Here is a 21,092-nt window from a genome sequence, read left to right as displayed (position 1 = left end):
AATGTAAATTAAAATGAGATACAACTTTATACATACCAGATTAGTAAACATTAAAAGATGAGTAATTGAAAAAGTGTTGAAGAGTATGTAGGGTTTTAGCAACACTCATGTACTGCTAGTGACACTTTGGAAAGTATTCTGATATTATTTTTTCAAATTAAGTACTTTCATGCCCTGTGGTCCAGAAATTTTGCTGCTGAGTTTTTATCCAGAGAAATCCCCACTCGGGTGTGTAAGTGGACATATAAGAGGATTTGCACTGCAGCACTGTCCGCGGTGGCAGCATGATAGGAGGTGACCGGGCACTAAAACTGAGGGTCTTCACTGTCTATTGCTGAGAGTGAATGGGTAAAAGGTAGTAAATGCCCATCATGAAATGCTAGGCAACAGTTTGAAGCAACAGATTAGATAGACACATAAATGACATGCACAGGTACTAAAACATAGTGCTGAGTAAACGCAGAAAACATTCGAAAAAGTATAACACAGTAGCAGTTTTAGAAATAAAAATTATATACATAAAGAACCAGACACTTCTTAAGAACAAATAGAAAATAAGAGAGATACACATTAAGTACAATTGATTGATTACCTCTGAGGTGGGGAAGGGAATGTGGCTGCAGAGTAGGGGTAAAAGGAAATGAGTAAATCAACAAAATAAAGAGAAGGGCCTTGAACTGACCAATGGGGACTGCATGCCTTGAAACAAAGGGTTCAACTGACTCAATCATCTGAAACTGAGATCCAGTAATGGAGAAATATGATTCTCATTCAATAGATGCTTTGGATATACACACTGAGGTTGCAAGCTTTGAGTCTGATGCAGCCACACTCAGTGACTGGAGTTTCTCAGGAGTTCTTGTGTCCGTACGTATCATTTTTCATTATATTGCCAAGAGAATACTCCACTGTCTTGAATGTGCTCAACTGAACAGGTGTTCAGTCCTGTACTATTGGTCCTATGCCAGAACGTGTGTTGCCCTGGAACAGGGGCCCAGGTATTAGAGAACTGTCTCCTCCTTCTCCAGATAACATTAGTGGAGTGTGTTCATCTCCCATGTAGGTTCAAATTAAGAGGAGTCCCCAGTCATTTGATTCTGCTAAATTCCAAAAATGATCTACATCATCTAAATATCCCAGCTCAGCCAATGACATAGGTATTTGGTCATAAATGGGAGACAAAGAAGACAACCACATAGAAGAGATGACATTATTAAAAGAATGAACGGTTAATTAGAAACTTCCTAGGATGTTCAGAATTTGTCTAAATTACTTCACCATGGACAAATAAAAGCATCAGGGAAGGAGGGAATCCCATTCTTCAGCCACCAGGAATCCACTTACTTTCTCCCCTTTGAGAAACGTAATCCGTGAAGAGTCTGTGTTTCTTCTGTCCTCAAAGTCCTCCATGACCTGAGCTGAATGGCCCTGAGTATAGCACCTCACTGAAGACTCGTAGCTCAGGTCCCCACTCCGAATGATGGGTACGTGTAGGACACCCTCCTTCTCCTTCACTAGGAGCAAATCCTTGGCAAACTGCATGCTGGGCACTGGGTGAGCAGAAGGAAAGACGGAGGCATCGTTAGTGGGATGCTGAGGGAGCTGGCTGCCACTTGGCAGGACTGGCAGCCAGTTGGCAGGACAGCTCCACTAAGGGCCACCAGAGGCTGATAAACTACAAGCAGTCAGCAGATTTCAAGGCCTGGCTGCTACTCTCAGGACAAGGGAACTGCTTCCGCTGTGAGTATAGTTCCAGCAAAAGAGAACAAATCAAGTTTGCACCAGTTTCTGCTCAGCTTCTTTCTTACAATAGTCACCATCTCAAATACAGACAGGCGATGCAAATAAAGAAATGGGCCACGTGGAAAATCCTGATAGAGACCTGAAGACCCAGAAAAGTTCATGTTCCTTCTAAGGCTACCAAAAAGGAAAACAGCAGTGCAAGCCTGATGAGAAGTGGCCACTCACGTTGGTCCTGGGCCAGGCAGACAAAAGGGAAGAGCAGGGACATCGGTAAAGAGGAAGGAGCAGGTCATGTTTAAAGGGGGCTTTGCCCCTCAGCTTCGTTCTTTTGTTGGCAGGTCTTCCTATTTTCAAACAAAATCAGAGATCTGCATTTTTGTGTCATAGCTCCTCAATTTTAAAATAGCAAGCAATTAAAACAGTAAAAAGAGATTCCATGCAGGTCCAAACTATTGGAGCCAAGCAAAACACATCCATAAGCTGAATTTGGCCAGTGGGCCCCAGTCTGTGACTACTGCTGTGGGGTTACCTCTTCTTTAACAACTCACATGGCCTCATCTGACTTTAGGGAAGGACCGTAGCCAAATGGTGGTTAAAAACGAGGGCTCTGGAATAAGCGCGTCTGAATTTCCATCCCAGCCCTGCTACGTATTAGCGGAATGACACAGGGCAAGTTACTGAGATTTTCTGAGCCTTGGGCTTTTTTAAATACGTAAATTGGAAATGTTAATATCTAACTTGTAAAATTATTGGGAGGATTGAATTGAATGAGATTAGGTATGCATGGTGCTCAATAGAGGACCTGGTAAACAGCAGGCACTCAAATTTGGGTAGAAATTATTTTATTATGGTCTGTGTTGCCCCCTATCTCCAGGCTTCTCAATATAATGGATCATGTTTCTATGTGTGCAGACATATAAATAAAAATTGGAATGATTCAAGTATAAAAAAATAATAATAATGGATCAGTGTTTCTTCCTTACTTTCTACAAGGCTTTAAGTAATATTCTGCATTAAGACATGTCCCCTTTCGAGACCAACGTTTTGTTGAGTGCTGGTTATTATTTTCTTAATGGACAATACAAAGAGGTAGTCCATCCAGTCATATGTCAAATTAGCGTTTGGGGCTGCAGGAAGCTGACCTCAAAGCTATAGCCACCTATTTCCTGGCTACGTCCTGGATGTGCCCTGCCCAACCTGAAAGGAAGGAACAGAAGGGGTGAGCACCAAGCTCTCTGCAAGTCAATATGTAGAAAGCTCTCTTTGCCTCCAGCCTGTCCACTGCTCAGAACTGTTGACATTAGCAAATATAAAACAAATCCATTATCTGAGCTAAGCCTAACAGTTACCATTTATCACTAAAGAAAAACCCAGAAGATACCTCTAAAAAGAAGATGAGTGACTTTGGCATCAGGTCCTGCACATTACTCATTTGGGGCTCTTTCTATCCAGTGCTATTAAGAGGTGGGTGGGAATGACATGACCTTGCATGAGGACAAGAAGGAAGCTTGTTGCCAGGTAAAAAGCAACACAAGCAAGAAAGCTTTTCTACTCATGGTAGATTTTATCTAATGCTTTGGATTGATTTTTCTTGCTGGTCTGACAGGCATCAAGTTGGAGGTGAGTTAAAAGCTAAGTGGTAATGTTTGGGTTTTGTCATGTATTAATCAACCCCAGATTCCTCTTGAGATGTAAGACTCCTTTCCCTCTATGTAACATGTATTAACCTTTACTCCTATGCCTATCTGCTTAAAAAAAAAAAAAGGAAAAGAAAAGAAAGCAGTGGGTAAACACTCCTCATGATTGCTTTCTGGGAAAAGTCCTGCTTTTAAGGAGCCCCCAGTTCAGTGGGAGACAAGCAGAGCCAATGGACAGGCAATGGGTGGGTTTGGAGACATTTATCTGCATGGGGTTATGGCATACAAAGGGCCCAGCCCGGGTCAGGCATTGTGTTAAGGGCTTCCATACACATCATTTCTCATCCTCTTCTTGACAACCCTGCAAGGCACTGCAGTCTCTACAGGAAGTAGGGGTGCCGTCCGTGGGGTGTCATTTCTGCCTGACTGCAGAACCCCTTCGCTTTCCACATGGATGAGGTATATGAATGGGAAATGGAAACCACTCTGTGAAGGCTTATGGGTTCGCAGTGGGTATCATGCACTATTGTCAACACCTCTCTGAGAAAATCAATTTGTAGTTATCTTCTTATTTGTGTAAGTCTTGTGTTTTGAAATACATTTCAGGACTCTGCTCTATACTACTCAGTAACCCAAGTGCTGGGCACCAGTCTTAGGCATGGAAACTGTCAACCAACGCTGTTCCCCGCTAATCTTCTTAGTAACTGACAAAGTGAGTGCAGACACCAACTGCCTGGAATGCAGTGGCCTCTTTATTGGTGATGGTTAAGTCTGAGGTTTAGGAAAAATCCCGGCTCTGGTTCTTTGAGTTAATGAGTAGGTGGGACACAGTTACATACATACACAGGGGTGCGGTGCAGCAGCGGCTACAAGGCCTTTCTTGCCTTGCTCAGCAGTCTTCAGGGCAACACCAAAGTCTAATTCCAGGTATCAGAGCAGAAGACAAAGGTGAAAACAGAAAATGTTCTGAGATGAGCTACTTAGATGATTTAAGGGCCTGAAATCAGCCCGGTGGAGTAAGATAAAAGGCGCTAAGGTCACTTTGAAAGGCTGGAAGCTGACTCTATAAGGATCTTGAGTGACATTAAGCATTGTTACATAGAGCGGCAGTGGCCAGCTAAAACTGCAAAATGAAAAGTCAGCATGGTAGAGCATAAAACCAGAAGGCTGGACTCGCACAGAATAGACCTGGGCTTTAACTCTCACTCCCTCACATCCTCTCTGTGTGATTTTAAGTTATTTAACCTCAATTTCACAAGTTGGAGAGGATTAGAGGTAAAGTAATTAGAGATCTTTCTACCCTAGAATGTGCACATTGAAGGGACTCAACGAAAGCCATCAGTTACTGGGAAGGATAACCAACAGAGATAATTGGTGAACACTGCAATGGGTTACTGAAATAGATTTGCAGATTCCTTTCTCTGTGATAAATATCTTGAATGAATATATATTGTTGTAGTCTTCCTGAAAGGTGATATTTTATTTAACATATTCATTTTCTAAGTTTGCAACCCTAATGCCCGTCAATAGAATGCAAGGATAATCTAAATGGAATCTTCTATGTTGATCAGAGTGCAATGAAGTTTGTGTGTGTTACTGGAGTCCCACTGGCAAGTGTGTCAAATTACAGGTGCATCAGAAAGAAAAGAAATTAACATGTAATAAAATCTACTACGTGCCAGGTACTATGGTAGGTATTTTCACATATTTTAACTAATTTAATCCTTACAACAATCTTATCGGAGGCTCAGTAACCTTAGCCACTGAGCAAGGAAGTGGTGGGCGGGGATTATATTTCAGGATTTCTGACTTTCCATTCACTTTCCACTTCATCAGAAGGGAATTAACTATCCTTTCATGTAAAAGAATAAGAAGCCTTTCCAAGAATAAAAAGAATAAATGAATTTCCCTTTTTCTTCTTTTTTAACTTCTTTAAGGAAAAAAAAGTCCCACATATTCTCCAACTGCACCAAATAGAACCTAGTGCAAAGAGTATGAACTTGGAGCCAAAAGTCCTAGAATGCACGCCGGTTCCTCCATTTACTAGACTTTGGGTGTATGTTTACTTCCCTGATTCTCAGTCTCCTTATCCACAAAATAGAAATAAGAGTAAAACGACGGGATTATGAGAAAATGAGATAATGTTTAATAGATGACTCTGTAAACTCTGAGGTAACATGCAACATAAAACAGTATAATTGTTATTATCTTGTTCATGGTTAAAAAGTTACCATTTTGTGAATCATAAACCTAAATATAAAACTTAGAACTACGAAACTTCCAGAAGTGGACATAGGAGAAAATCTTTGTAACCTTGGCTTAGGCAAAGATTTCTTACATACAACACCGAAAGCACAATCTGTAACAGAAATATCGATAAATGGGAACACTTAAAAGTAAAAAACGCTTGCTCTTCAAAAGATATTGTTAAGAGAACAAAAACAAGCAACAGATTGGGATAAAATATTTGCAAAAAACCAAATCTTTGTCCAGAATCTACAGCAATGCAGTAATAGAGGAGAAAACCCAACTTAAAAAATAGGGAAAATATTTGAAAAATACTCTGTCAAAAAGATATATGGATGGCAAGTAATCACCTGAAAAGAGAGCAATGTCATTAGTCGTTCACTACACACCTACTGGAATAACTAAAAAGCCCCACAAAAACCTGATGTGGTTCTCATACAACGCTGGAGGTAATGCAAAGTAGTTACAACCATTCTGGAAAACAGGCTGGCTCTTTCTAATAATGTTAAACGAACACTTACCCATATGACCCAGCAGCCCCACTCCTAAGTATTGACTCCAGAGAAATGAAAACCTATATTCACACCAGAAACTACTCAGCAATAAAGGGAATGAACACTCATATTTACAATAACATGGAAGACTCTCAAATGCAGTGTTCTAAGTGAAAGAAGCGAGATTCAAGGTGCTATTACATGATTCCATTTCTATGACATTCTGGAAATGGCAAAACTTCAGGGACAGAAAACAGCTCAATAGTTGCCAGAGCTTGGGATGGGGAGAGGCTGACTACAAAGGGACACGAGAGCATTTTGTAGGATGCTGGAACGGTTCAACATCTTGATTGTGGTGGTGGGTGAATTTTAACTTATGTAAGTTAGACCTCAATAAACCTAAGTCTAAAATAACATACTACTTTGGATATATGCAAATATATAACAAAAAACTGGTTAAAATAGTTGTCTTCAGGGAGGGGAGCTGGAAGGTTTGGAGCCAGGGGTAGAAGGAAGACAATTTTCATAGTATACCTTTTTTGCTGTTTGCTCTTTTTACTACATAAATGAATAGGTTATTTAAATACAAAAAATTAAAGCTTGCCCTGCTGGGCTGCCAGTTCCTTCTTTGGTGACTCTGTAGTCACTGAAGAGTTTAATCATGGATTCTCTATTCATCACCAGGGATGCTGACGAGGGTCCTCCTGCTTGAGGTGAAAGTTGAACTTGATCTTCTCCACCCAACTCTAGAATCTGACAATTCCAGATTTCATCAGTTCTTCCCCTGAAGAACTGGGGAAGTCCTATCCTGGTCATCCTCTTGTTGCTTAGGTCAGTTCTTCAGTGGGGACTCATATTTTTGTACAGGTACTTGTGTCTATTCATTCCTGCACATCACCCATAAGACGGCCAGTATTAGTTTCCTCAAACAAAAATCACACCACTCCTCTGCTCAGAAGCATCTGCTGCTCCCCTTTACCTACAAATTCCTGACGTTGGAACATAAGACCTCTTAGAACTTGTCTCCAACCTGTCTTTCCATTTCATTTTCTTCCATTCACCTCCTGCCAGGCTCAAAGCAAAAGTAAGCATCTCACTGTTCTCCAAATATGTGTCTTTCAAAATTTTATACCTTATGTATACTATAGCTCTCCATTTAACAAAGTTTTATTTTATTATCCATTAGATAAACTAACTCCTACCACACCTGAAGACTCTGTTTAAATATCACCTCCTTTGTGAAATCTTCTATGATTCTTGCACGCATAGTTACTGTTCAGTCCCTTCTGCCCCTACACTACTGGATTTATCACACTATTAAGTCATTTATCATAATATATTATTTTTTTTCTATCTAAGAATCTGATCCCCTAACTAGACCTTGAGCTTCTTGAAGACACAACTCAACCAGGCATACCCGGTTGCACTTCACTTTGCAGATACTATGTTTTTTACAAATTGAAGATTTGTGGCAACCCTGCCTTGAACAAGTCTATCAGGGCCATTTTTCCAACCGCATTTGCTCACTTTGTGTCTCTGTGTTACAGGTTGGTAATTCTCCCAATATATCAAACTTTTTCATTATTATTGTATCTGTTATGGTGATTGTGATCAGTGATCTTTGACGTTACTACTGCAAAAAGATTATGATTTGCTGAAGGCTCAGATGATAATTAGCACTTTTTAGCAACAAAATGTTTTAAATAAGGTATGCACATTGTTTTTTAGACATAATGCTATTGCACACTTAATAGACTACAGTATAATGTAAACTTTTATATACACTGGGAAACTAACAAATTCATCTGACTTGCCTTATTGCAATGTTCACTTTAATGTGGTGGCCTGGAACTGAACCTGGAATATCTCTAAAGTATGCCATACATCGTTTTGTGCCTCGCAGATGCCAGAAACATGAATGACTGTTTCTGTCCCATATTTCTATGTAAAACTGTGCGTGTGCATGTACTCATGTACACACACACACACACACACACACACACACATTTCTTGAATGAAAATGTGAATGAGTTCCAATGTCATATACATGGATGTTAAGGAAAAAATAGAAATCTGGCCTGAACCACCAGCTGGCATCCCCAATCTCTTACCGTCCTGGAATGTGTCATTAATTGCAATGACAGCCTGGAAGGGTTTGGTCAGTTCGGCCCCTTGTGCTGAGCTGAGGAAAACCACAAATGTCTCCAGCCCTTCAATCACAGGATATTGAGTGTCATCCAAGATGGTCAAGGTGCAATACTAGAAGAGAAATCAGGATGTTAACTAGACTTACTGTGGTGTTCATTTCACAATATATACAAATATTGAATCATTATGTTGTACACCTGAATCTAATATAACGTTATATGTCAATTATACCTTTAACTTTTAAAAAATTAAATTTTTTTTCTAATTAAAAAAGAGAGGGAAAATCAAAGCAAATCTTAAAGGATGTTCACCAACCAGCACTCATTTGCCTTTGGGAGATTAGGGCAAAGGTGACAATTTGCCTTTCTTCGGTGGTCTTAAAGTAAATTTTTTAAATCCATAAAATGATCATCTCTGTATCACATACCGTAGGTGTTTTGTTTCTAGATATTTGCATCGATCTAGTGCAGTTTCTATCCTAAATCCATGGTGCTGGATATTAGATGCTGAAAATGTCACTTGGAGAGTTTGTCGAAGATCTCTCTAAGTTTGTTCTTTGTGTTTTTGAAGAATGGGAAGATCATAATATTTCGGTATTTTATGGTCCTCCAGAGAGTTTGGAGAACAGACTAAAGACAACATGATCAGACCCATCTGGCCTTTGACCTCTGTATGCGCACCTGCTCAGTGACACCTGGCCCAAAGTCCACCTTCCTAGAGCTGGGAACGTAGTCAACTCCTGGAGTGGCGGAAGCTGGGTCCGAGGGCCGCGTTGCACACCAGACAGACGTGAGGGTGGAAAGGTCAGTCCCGTGGCGGATAACTGGGATCTTCACTGTGCCTGAATTGAGAGTCATACATTTCAGTGGTCAACCCGGAACCGGAAAATGGGTGCGGTTTTCAGAACGATGTCCTCCCTCACAGCAGCGGCAGCTTCAGCCTGCTAGCTTGCCTAGTCCCCCTTCAGTGACGTTCCTGTGCTCCCTCCGAGGGAGGCTGAGAGGCGTCACCATCCCTCTTTGTACTGACATTAAGATCAAGAGCAGACCTGAAGGAGGGCCTCAGGGAGGTGGTGCTGGAAAGACAGCCCTTAGGGGAAAGTGGTTTTGTGGCTTCAAGGAGGAGACTGTTCACAGGAGAAGAACAATGGACCGAGGAGAGGCGGGTCCACTGAAAAACATCTCAAGTCTATTTAGGGAGAAGAAACTCAGAGACTAGGGCCTCAGGGACGAGCTAGAAAATAACCAGTTAAGGAAAAACCAGCTAGGGGACTCTATGGAGCCTGGAGCTGAATGCTCCTGATTAAATGTTCCCACCTGGGTGATTTTCCTACCTTATCTGAGTGGTGCACACATCATTACTTAACCATACGTGCTTATTGCTTATCTTAGGAAGAAGCGCATCTTCTGGTCGCTGTGACAACATACTTTGTAGGGTCCTAATGATACATGACTAAGTTTCTAGCTGTTTTCACGATCAAGGTCAGAGAAAAGCTACATGACAAGCCCACCAATCATATTTCTCCAGCCAATAAGCTGAGAGGTGACAAGCAGTCATGGCTGGGCATTTGGTGTACGGGAAAGGAAACATGGTATAATAGAAAGGTCTGGGTTCTTATCCAGCTCTTCCATATTAGCTGGTCTTTGATGATTTATTTAATCTCTCTGGGACTCCATTTGCTTTTATATATAAATGAGAATGAATGGAATGCACATGGCATGGTGGCTGGCATTCAGTAAGTGCTCCAAAATATTAGTTTTTACTATCCCTCAGAATTTCACTTTCAAAGAGATGCAAGGTCTTGATCAGGGGGCTCAGATCAGCAGACACTCAGCACATCTGCTGCCTCTTTTGCAGGATGTCTGACAGCAGCACGCAGAAGACTTTGAGATCCTTGTGGAGCCCAAAGAGGGAAGAGGCCTGGGTGGAAGAAATCTGCCCACTGACTGCCTTGGGCTGTTATATGAACAAGAAAGTTCCATTTGTTAAGACACTGAAACTTTGCATTTATTTGTTTTGGCAGCTAGCAGTACACTAAATAATTTACCTCCATCCTCAACAGGTCACATTCCCCTCCTTCACAAGCCAAAATGCTTAGCACCACGCCCTCCCTCTGGACCACAGAGGTCAGCCAGTGAACTCTAAGCCAGATTCCTCCCTGCCATCAGTAACCAGAGCAAGACAAGTGGATGGAACTCCCTATTCTTCCCTACCTTCCATTCTTGGTCTTGATGCCTAGTAGTACCTGCCTCAGACTGACAACGGTGTCACTGAGGAATGGCATTCTCATGTCCTAAGGGCATTCTCAAAACTAAGAGGAAATTGTTCAAGGAAGGGATCAGGGGATGGATGAGGGAACCCCAGAGATGCTCTCCATTACCTGCATCCTCGCTGACAGTAAAAGCCGTGTTGCCCAGGGACACAGTAGAGGCATCATTGGGACCAGTAATGAGCACCTTGGCCGACGCCACACTTCCGATGCGGGCGTTACCGGAAGCATCTGCCAGGGCAATCTCAAACTCTTCTTCCTCTTCATACTCGCTGTCATCAATGAGCATGACATCGCAGGTGGACGTGGTGACGCCACGCCCGAATATCACACGACTCTCAGCAGACATCCCTCTAGATTTAAAATCAGAGCCCGATTCTAGAGCATACAGGCTACTTCCCATAGCTGACTTAGGGACCGTGTAGCAAATTGCAGATACAATGCTGCTTGAATCCCCTGAAATACAAATGGCAAGAAAACCAAAGCATTTGAATGAGCACTTCTCAGATTTTGAAATCTCTGGTAATTTGACAGGCTTGATCCTCTCTGACATATTCCATATTCTGTTCAAACTCTGACATGAAACCTTCCTGCTTTGCAGTTTCTTAAGCCTGTGGTATAAACCACTTGAGGACCTGATATACCCCAGATACTTCACCCAACAACTTGAAATGGATTTCCTATTCTGTGAATTTTGTGCTCTGTTAATTCACAAGACTCATTGCCCACCATCTAAGACCACAGCGGGTGGAGAGATAAGAGACATATTTGGTACTTTAAGCAGCAAAGTAATTGTGTCCTGAAGGTAGTGCTATGAGCACAGTTCACTGCCTTTCTGAATAAGCTTCTGCACTTTAATTCCCAGGGAGAAATAAGCTTGTTTAAAAAGAGGAAGACAAAACAAAATAAACCCCAGCTCCCTGAACAAATGACTTTACTTATTAGTGTTGCCACTTCCCTGGGTGACAGCCTGTTTGGGCTTGGCTGGCTGGCCCAGAGCAATCAACGGGGCTTGCTTGTAATCCGAGGGGCATTGCCAAGGGTTGGTGCTCTCTGCAGTGTCTGTCACACTAACATGCAGTCAGCAGATGCAACAAAATACCCGACGTCATCACTTACAGTCATGTTGTGGCTTTGAGTGGGGATTTAATTTCCATGTGTTTTATAAAGTCTCAATATTGCACAATCATAAATCCATACAATCTCTGTTTTGATTTCCACCCCTGCAGAATTGCCCTTTATTTCTCACACACAGTTTATTTCTCATCTGAGCTCTACGTGGGACACTCACGTAGGAACACCTTTAAACACATTTTCTGTCTTCCAAGAACTAAGAGAGGAAGCCAGTTCTTACAAATTGTAACTACCCTCCTTGACCAAGGCTACTAAATATTTATGGATTGGGTGATTGATTAAAAATCCCAGGTTCATGAGTCATTTGCAAAGCCAAATATAACTAGTCTTTTGGTCCCATTTAAGAATAAATGGGAGCACTAACAACCTGAACTGAGATGAGAAGCCTTCTGATAGTACTCACCGTGGGTAGGATAGTTATTAGGATTTCTGGAGATTTAAATGAGTTAATACACATGAAATACTTCCGTGTATGAGTTAATATGGAACCTGAGCACGTGGCACATAAAAGAGACTCAATAAATGTTAGCTATTATTATAGCTCCTTGTCACCTTTGGCACCAACAGACCTTTTCTTTCAATAGGTGCAAATAGAAAGCCAGCGCTCTCGTTGACCCGGTAGGTCTTCTTATCAAACTCTAATGTGGGCTCGTCCTCAGTGTCATTGATAATGACCTTCGCCTGGGTGAACTCCCCCAGTAGGGCATATGCTGGCATGCTGAGCTCCACAGTGAAACTCTCGACGTTCTCAAACACGTCGTCGTCGTTGATGACGATGGTGCAGGACTTGGTGTCCTCTCGCTCATCAAATTGCACCTGTCACAAAGGAAACAACAAGGAGTTAAGCTGTGCCTCAGATTTCCCTGCTCCACACTCCCCAAGAGCATACGGGAAGAGAGGACCCAAGTCCAGTGGGCAAAACACTGAATGAAACAGCTGGTTCTTCTAGCCCCTACTTCCTGCTGTATCACCTCTTCCCATTCTTCCTCCGTACGCTGGGGCTGATTTACTGTATAGGGACGTGGAGGGCAAAGATGTCTCCCACCACGTGGTGACTGTAGAAAAACATATAGATAACTCTTTGTATTCTGTTTTATTAACTCACTTGGGATAGCACGAGTCATTTGATTACTCAGTTCCCCTTCTATTTGTGGCAAGTTTAACTGGAAAGATCTTTGAAACTGGAGTGTGCAGTTCTGGCCTCAAGTCCTGGTTCTGTTACTTCCAAGCTAGGTTAGGCTATGAAACTTTACAAACATCAGATTCCTCATCGGTTAAATAACAATAATATACCTATTTCACATACTTACTGGCGGGACTAGATGAGACAACGTATAATGAAGGCACTCAGTATACTTTAAAGCATGGAACAAATACAAGATATTATTTATTATCATCACCATATTACTTGTATAGTCAAAATTGACACAGAATCTCAGTGTACTGAATACCGGAGTTTGAATTCAGAGAAAGTTACATTGTGAACAAGCCAGTCTGAATTTTAACTTTACCATTAAATCTTTTGCCATTAAGATGTGCTAGACCCATAATGTGAATTAATTTAGCCTGGTATAAAATAGAGAAATTAATTTATATGCATACAATTGTGAACTTATATGGATTTATTCTGGTTTTACTTTGTCTTCAAAAAAAGATGAGGCTAAAACCTTCAAATGGAACCAGAGCTATGGATCAGTCTGAAACTGAGTGGACAGGCAATGGACCTGGACTGCACTTTGTGTAACTGAGATAGCTAAAATGTGTAAACATTAGTCCTAAACCTCTAGGGCCACACAAACCTGAAAAACATGGAATTTTCATCAACAGAAAATTACTATTGCACATGTAATCAACTAATCAAATTAAGTTTTATTACGCTCCACATTTTAAAATGCTCCCAACTAAATGAAACACTCATAGGTCTCTGTTTAGTTCTAGAACACACTGCCTTTTGTCTCTCCCTAAAAACCACAAGTATGTGCTCTTTTTTATTATTTTGCTAGAAGACTCCTTAGCTTATCTGATCTATTCCAATTCCTCATTTAAATTTGACATAAATTAGACGTTTGGGATTAAAGTATACACACTACTATATATAAAATAGATAACCAACAAGGACCTACTGTATAGCACAGGGAACTATACTCAATATCTTGTTATATACATATATATATATATATATCTTATAACTCTACTCAATACTCAATCTGAAAAAGAATATATATATGTATATATATATATATATATATCACTTTGCTGTACACCTGAAACTAACACAACATTGTAAATCAACTACATTTCAATAAAAGTTTAAAAAAATACATTTTTTTTTTTTTTTTTTTTGCGGTACATGGGCCTCTCACTGCTCTGGCCTCTCCTGCTGCAGAGCACAGGCTCCGGATGCGCAGGCTCAGCGGCCATGGCTCACGGGCCCAGCCTCTCCGCGGCATGTGGGATCTTCCCGGACCGGGGCACGAACCTGTGTCCCCTGCATCGGCAGGGAGACTCTCAACCACGGCGCCACCAGGGAAGCCCAAAAAAATACATTTGACATGAGGCTTTAGCTTAGTCCAGCTGACATGCCTCAAAGAGAGAGTCCACTCCTCTTTACAGAGATTTACTATGCCATAAGAATAATGAAACTACTTTGAAAAAACATTTAATAAATACCTAATAAGTACCAGGTATTGTGCAATACTTAAATCTGACACATACAGGGCATCCTGCCCTAAAGGAGTTTACTATTTATACAGTAGGTCCTTTCTCTTTTGCTTTCACTCTCTCTTTTTTCTCTTTCATTCACACTCTGGTGCTAATTACCACTGCTGTAACATAGAGATGTGCAAACATGTGTGTGTGTGTGTGTGTGTGTGTGTGTGTGTGCGTGTGTGTGTCTACCCCAGAACTCCTCTCTGCACTCTCCTACCAACCCATAAAGCTGTCAACTTATTGTCTCTAAGGCAACTCACACTCAACATGTCCAAAGCAGAGCCAGGACCACACCCTCACCAGACCTGTTCCTCCTTGGTGTCCCCCCCAGCCAGGGACATCATCATTCATCTCTCCCTTCTGTCTCACTATCTAATCCATTGCTGAATCTTGTCAATTCTTACTGGTCTGTTGAATCCACCCACTTGTCTCCACCTTCACTTTATTTATTTATTTTTTTACTGAAGGCTAGTTGATTTACAACGTTGTGTTAGTTGCAGGTGTACAGCAAAGTGATTCAGTTATACGTACATATATATCTATTTTTTCAGATTCCTTTCCCTTATAGGTTATTACAAAATATTGATTATAGTTCCTTGTGCTATACAGTAGGTCCTTGCTGAGTATCTAATTTATATATAATGTGTATAGGCTCCCATCATCTCTCATGGATCCTGTTCCAAGAACTCCCCAACTAGTCTCCCTACCCTTCAGGTAAAGGGTGGTAGAGAGGAAGGGTTAGGATACCAAAGGCTGCGTGTACAACATGGTGCCTTGGAGACTTTTCTTGATCGTGAAGCAAAATGTAAAGACTGAGAAGCTGGACAGCAGTTAAAACTGCAGTGGAGATTAGACAGACTGTGAAGAAGAAAGCACTGTGGGAAGGCAACATAGAACAGTGACTTGAGGAAGGGTGCTGATGGGCAGAGAGCTGGTGTAAAGAAGTGGGGACGTGCCACAGTTGCCGACAGCCACGTCTCAGCCCTGGCTGCAGCCCACTGGCAATTCAGGAGTCAGAGGCCCCCCACACCCACCTACCTGGCCGGCATACTCCACGTAGTCCTGCTGTCCAGGCTGGGAGCTGACCCTGGAGCTGGAGCTGGCGGTGCCTTGCTCTGTGTGACACAGGACAATGGCGTACTGGTTTAGGTTCCCAGTCCTCTGCACTGTGATGCTGACTGACCCCGCTTTCTCACTGACATTGTAGCTGGAAGCACACAAAAAGGCAATCTCTGAAATTCTGAAAGGGCTGTGAAGGATCTACATGCTTAATGCCTGTCTCTTCTGGTTGGTTACTGGTGTCAGACAGTTCCGAGAAGAGGCAGTTTGGTTCCTTTAAGAAGTCAGGTTGTAAGTTGAGGGAATGCGTTCACCTGGGACAGTCACAGAATCAGGTGACCAAGGAAGCTGTGGATGCAGAATGATATCTGCCCCGTTTTCAGAGAGAGTTGAAAGATGGTCAGCACATAAGAGCTATGCACTCCATATTTCAGAACACAAAGAAATAATTTCTCCCAAGTGTGGTAGAGTGATTAGAATAGGTCAGTGAGTTCCTGCGGAAGAAAGCTGCTTGGAAGCCAATTAATGACTTGGTTCAGGTGGGGAGTGACTGGGCCAGATCTCCAGGAAGTGTTTAAAGGAGCCAGGGCAGTGCCAGAGGTAAGAAAATGAGAACTGGGCCAAGGTGAGAAAAGTGTCTAGGCAAATGGAGCTTTATGACAATGGGGGAGTGACAAGGTGCTATAGGCTGAAAGTGTCCCCCTCCAAATTCATATGTTGAAACCCTAATCCCATCTGTGACAATATTAGAGATGGGGCCTTTGGAGGGTGATTATGTCATTAGGGTGGAGCCCTCATGAATGGGATTAGTGCCCTTGTAAAAGAGAGCTCCATCTTCCTTCTGCCATGTGAGGTTACAGCAAGAACTCAACTCTCTATGTATCATGAAGCAGGCCCTCACTGGACACTGAATCTGCTGGCATCCCAATCTTGGACTTCTTAGCCTCTAGGACTGTGAGAAATAACTTATTATTATAATTATTGAAAAAAGCCACAAGCAAGTGAGGCCTGAGCTGGGCTTTGTTTTTCATCACTGAGTATGGCTATTGGACTTTGGCTTGGGTCTTATTGCTGTGAGGCTTGCAGGCAAAGTGCCTCTGAGAGGTTAGTCTTCTTTGCCAGCTTGGGGACCCTCCGTATTGTTTAGTCCATTAAACATTAGAGGGTTGTCCAGAAAACATCATCAGTTTTATTTGGTGCATTTAATTTTGAAGGAGTTACAAGTAAGAGGTAAATAACAGCAAAGTGTTTTATATATATATATATATATATATATATATATATATATATATGTATGTGTATATATATATATTGATTCTAATTTTCCACTAATTCTCCAAGTGTGTGTAATAGTAGAATAGCCTACATCTGGGGCGCTTAAAATCAAGTTTGCATGTTTTCCTCCCAAGTCCCAATTTTCATTTAAATTATCATGAGGTTGGTTTCTTAGAATAGTGAGTCTCAAATGTAGATTTAAAGAATTATTTCCCCTACAAAAATTATAATCCTTGTTATAATCTAATCTATAAAATCAGCACCGTGCTTTACCAATTGGTGACTGACTCTCTGTTTGCCTCTTAACTCCCCAGCAGACTACAAAATCATCTTGAAGAGCTGTCTATATTAAGCTATGAATCCTTCCCTAAAGATATACAATTCTGTGAACACCAAAAGAGCTAGGGGGAGAATGGGAGCTTGAGAACAGGGAGAATGTAGACAGAAGGCAAAGACTTCGTTACTGTGGGCCAGTGATTATTTTTCTGAATGCTTATTGCTTTCCCTGTCAGTTCTGCTGGATTATCTTTTAAACTTGAAGACAGGAGGACAAATACTTTCAGGAGAAGAAGTAAAGCACAAGGCTTAAGGTCACTGGACTTAAATCCTGGTTTTACTGCTTATTAGTTACGTGATTTCAGATAAGTTACTTAACCTATTTCTGTCTCTGTTGCTTTGTTGTTGTGGAGGCAACAATAGTACTCATCTCATAACTGCAAGTATTAAACAAGATGACATATGTCAAGTACCTGTTACAGTGCCTTGTACATACAGTATTCAAGAAATATTTGGTGTAACTATGATTTTTATTCTTGTTATCACCCCACCATCATCATTGGATGATTAGAGCTGACCCACAGGGTGTTTCATCCTTACTTCCTCTGCTTTCCTGATTCATTTCTCAAGAATGAACACCAATCACGCTTGTACCTGTTATGTTTAAAGCTGATGAGGGACCACTGGATATGGAAGATATTGTCGCTGACCACATTGGGTTTACTGTCTCTCACCAGAAACTGAAAACTATCCATCATCTCATGGATCTTCTCCTCATGCAACACGTAACGAATCAACCCCAGGTTCACGTCCTCTGTGAGAAAAAAGACACTGAATTAACCCGGGGATGTAAAGACAGCCTCACAGATTCCTACTGACACACCCAGTTTTATTCTTCTAATGGGTTATAGACAAAACTTACTGTCCCAAGAACAAAAAGGGATAGTAAGTAGTGTTAAAAATAAATGTTTCTGCCGGATTTTAAAATAAGATCCTGTATAACAAAAGACCCATCTTTATGTATAGAAGTACCCTTATGCTGTTGTAAAATGAGAATCCCAGGGTTTTGGCAAAAAAGCACTTTAATAAATGTCTATGGAATGTGAAATGCAAATCTTAGAGCCAACAGAGAAGTCTTTGAGAGAAGAAGTCTGCTGTGCATATATGCTCACACCCACCCCTACTTCTTTCAAAATAAACGTTCTTTGGGAGGTATGTGCTACCAAGAAAAGCTGGGGTTGGCTTAAAACAGCCCCCACACAAGGCACAGATAAAATGTGGCTAGGAGAGAACAAAAGATTGAGGACGGGGAGAAAAAGGAAATATGGCACATAAATTGTAAGATGCAGTTGTACAACGACCGATCCCAATCAGGTGCATCCTCAAAAGAAGTCTAGAAGGGCTTCCCTGGTGGCGCAGTGGTTGGGAGTCCGCCTGCCGATGCAGGGGACGCGGGTTCGTGCCCTGGTCTGGGAAGATCCCACATGCCGTGGAGCGCCTGGGCCCGTGAGCCATGGCCGCTGAGCCTGCGCGTCCGGAACCTGTGCTCCGCAGCGGGAGAGGCCACAACAGTGAGAGTCCCGCGTACCGCAAAAAAAAAAAAAAAAAAAAAAGAATAAGTCTAGAAGACTGCGAAAAGCTTATAAGCAACTAAAATACAAAATGGTCTGCTTGATGTGATTCCAAACAGGAAACTATTTCTGTTGAACAATCTACCCATGTTGATTTTTTTTTCTTTGCTGAAGACTTAAAAAAAAAATCTATAACGCTTAGAGATAAAAAGTAAACCACAGGGCTTCCCTGGTGGCGCAGTGGTTGAGAGTCCGCCTGCCGATGCAGGGGACACGGGTTCGTGCCCTGGTCCAGGAAGATCCCACATGCCGCGGAGCGGCTGGGCCCGTGAGCCATGGCCGCTGAGCCCGCGTGTCCGGAGCCTGTGCTCCGCAACGGGAGAGGCCACAGCAGTGAGAGGTCTGCGTACCGCAAAATAGAAAAAAAAAAAAAAAGTAAACCACAAAGGGTCACAGATCTTTCATAAAGTCTGGTGGTTATTTCTGTTTTGAAAGAAAACCCAGGAGTATCATGTGATTCTTTCCAGAAAACTTGGCCAAACCTAAAGCAATTTGGGAGCTGAGGAAGCCTGGTAAAGATAAACTTTTTCTTTCTTCCTTTTTTTTTTTTTTTGCCATTAATTCAGAGTAACAGGGAAAAAAAATCAGGAGAAGTAAAATTCCAAAGTTGGGTGGTTAGACACTGAAAGATCTATTTGTTTGTAAATAGGTTACTTGGGGGTAAGTAGCTGGCAGTAGTTGTGGGAAAGATCAGGGAAGTAAGGAGAGTGGTGTCAGAAGAGACCTCTCCCACCTCTCAGCTCTAAGAGTGCCCACCCTGTGTGAAAGTAGCAGCAGCTCTTCCAGGCTGCAGCTTATTCTCCATGTGGCCATGCTCAGGGCCTGTGGTTATCTCGTAGACAAGCTGCAGGTCTTCTGTGTCTGGGTCCATGGTCAGCAGTTCCTTCTTGGTGATCCAGTTGGTTGCCTGGAATAGAAATCCGTTACATTTAATTCCTGAGATGGGAATAAAGCAGGAACAAGACCCTCTGACTCAGATTTAATTCAGCTCAACAATGATTTACTAAGTGCATTTATTGCCTGGTAAACTTTGTCGGGATTGAAGAGGTTATGAGGATAGAAACCATCCCAGCCTCTGCCCTTGATGTTCACACTTTATTGGGAAAGAAAGGCTTATGAGCAAGGTAACTGTGGCAAGAGCTGTAATGGGATATACGAAAAGAGTGCTACCCACTTTTGGGGAGGAGCGATTACGGAAATCCATCTGGACTATGGAAAAGGGGCTTTGAGGTGGTGGGATTTGAGTGTGGCCTTGAAAGAAGGTTGGAACTTCGAAAGAATGATACACTACAGGGAAGATGGCCACTTTATACCTTATAGAAGTTGATTACAATGCTTGAAATTGAGTAAGATAAATATATGATATCCCAATATTGCCCAAATATACTGGCTAAATTTTGATTCACTCATTTATTCACCCAACAAATATTTAGTAAGAGTAAAGGTTTGAGAGGAAAAAAAGGGGTGGTCAACAGCATTAAGTGTGACTAGACCTAGTAAAATAAGGGCATGTAAGTGACCTTTGGATTTGGTGAAATTGGTGACTTCGGTCATTGGTAAATTTGATAAGAGTCACGGCAGTAGGGTAAGAGTTGAAGGTAGAAGACCCGTTGGAGAGTGCCAAGAAGAGAACAGGATGGTTCTGAGTATTGAGAAAAATATCACACAGGGCATAAGCGGAATCTGTTCTAATTTTGTTTCATATATTTAAAAATTCTCAATGAGTTCAGTGGAAAGCTATAGCCTCACAGCTACATATACAACCAACAAATCAGCAACATGGAGAAGAGAAAATCCACGTCCTAGAGGGAATACCACACACAAAAGTCTTTCCAATCTGAACTGAAGAACTGTGTGTGTTTGGGTGGGGATGGGGATTTAACGCTTGACAGGTTACCAGGTGAGAATTACGACATGTCTTAACATGACCAAACTGAGAGTTAGGAAAAGGAGAAAAAAATTTAAATTTCTAGAATTCCTCTGAGGATACTTACCTACAAAAAAACTCACTTCCTTCTCATCTGTGGCATATTCCAGATGTTTCTCAAAATCCACCCTTCCCTTCTTCTAGTTAACAAACTTTTAACCGAGCACCTAGCCACCCAGCTAGACACTCCCATGCAACAGATAGGGCCATAGGGCCAATTTCTTGTCAAAAGAATATGAGTGCAATGATGTGTTTAATTTCTGCACCACTTGCTTAAAATGAAGTTCCTTGCCCTCTACTTTTCTGTTTTCCTCTTCCCATGGGCTGGAATACTGAGGAATAGCTGAAGAGGTTTGGCTATGCTCTCAGTAGCAACAACCCAGTGATGGCAGAAGAATAAGATAGAAGGAACATGCGTCTCTGAATGGTCATGTGGAGCCTTAGCCTCCCCACTTCTGTACTTTATGTGAGAAAAAAGATTTCTATCTTGTTTGAGCTACTATATTTTGGGGTCATTTTGTAAGAATATCTTAAACTGTAATA

The 21,092-nt window shown here is 41.8% G+C and overlaps 1 protein-coding gene across 2 annotated transcripts in view; it reads right to left on the bottom strand.

Annotated features, from left to right (window-relative positions):
• The window catches only part of FRAS1 (Fraser extracellular matrix complex subunit 1), a 465,438-nt gene that overhangs the window by 42,624 nt on the left and 401,722 nt on the right, over window positions 1-21,092 (bottom strand). For both annotated transcript variants that reach the window (XM_030877950.2, XM_060299521.1), the window contains 8 exons: window positions 19,379-19,529; window positions 17,646-17,805; window positions 15,420-15,588; window positions 12,242-12,488; window positions 10,650-10,994; window positions 8,950-9,110; window positions 8,233-8,380; window positions 1,345-1,550 (listed from right to left, as the gene is read on the bottom strand). In XM_030877950.2, the coding sequence (XP_030733810.2) occupies window positions 1,345-1,550; window positions 8,233-8,380; window positions 8,950-9,110; window positions 10,650-10,994; window positions 12,242-12,488; window positions 15,420-15,588; window positions 17,646-17,805; window positions 19,379-19,529 (1,587 nt within the window). The remainder of the gene's footprint in view (window positions 1-1,344; window positions 1,551-8,232; window positions 8,381-8,949; window positions 9,111-10,649; window positions 10,995-12,241; window positions 12,489-15,419; window positions 15,589-17,645; window positions 17,806-19,378; window positions 19,530-21,092) is intronic.

This window comes from Globicephala melas, chromosome 5 (genome assembly GCF_963455315.2).
Source record: "Globicephala melas chromosome 5, mGloMel1.2, whole genome shotgun sequence".
In the NCBI taxonomy this organism is placed as follows: Eukaryota; Metazoa; Chordata; class Mammalia; order Artiodactyla; family Delphinidae; genus Globicephala; species Globicephala melas.
This window is presented reverse-complemented; position numbering and strand designations above follow the sequence as displayed.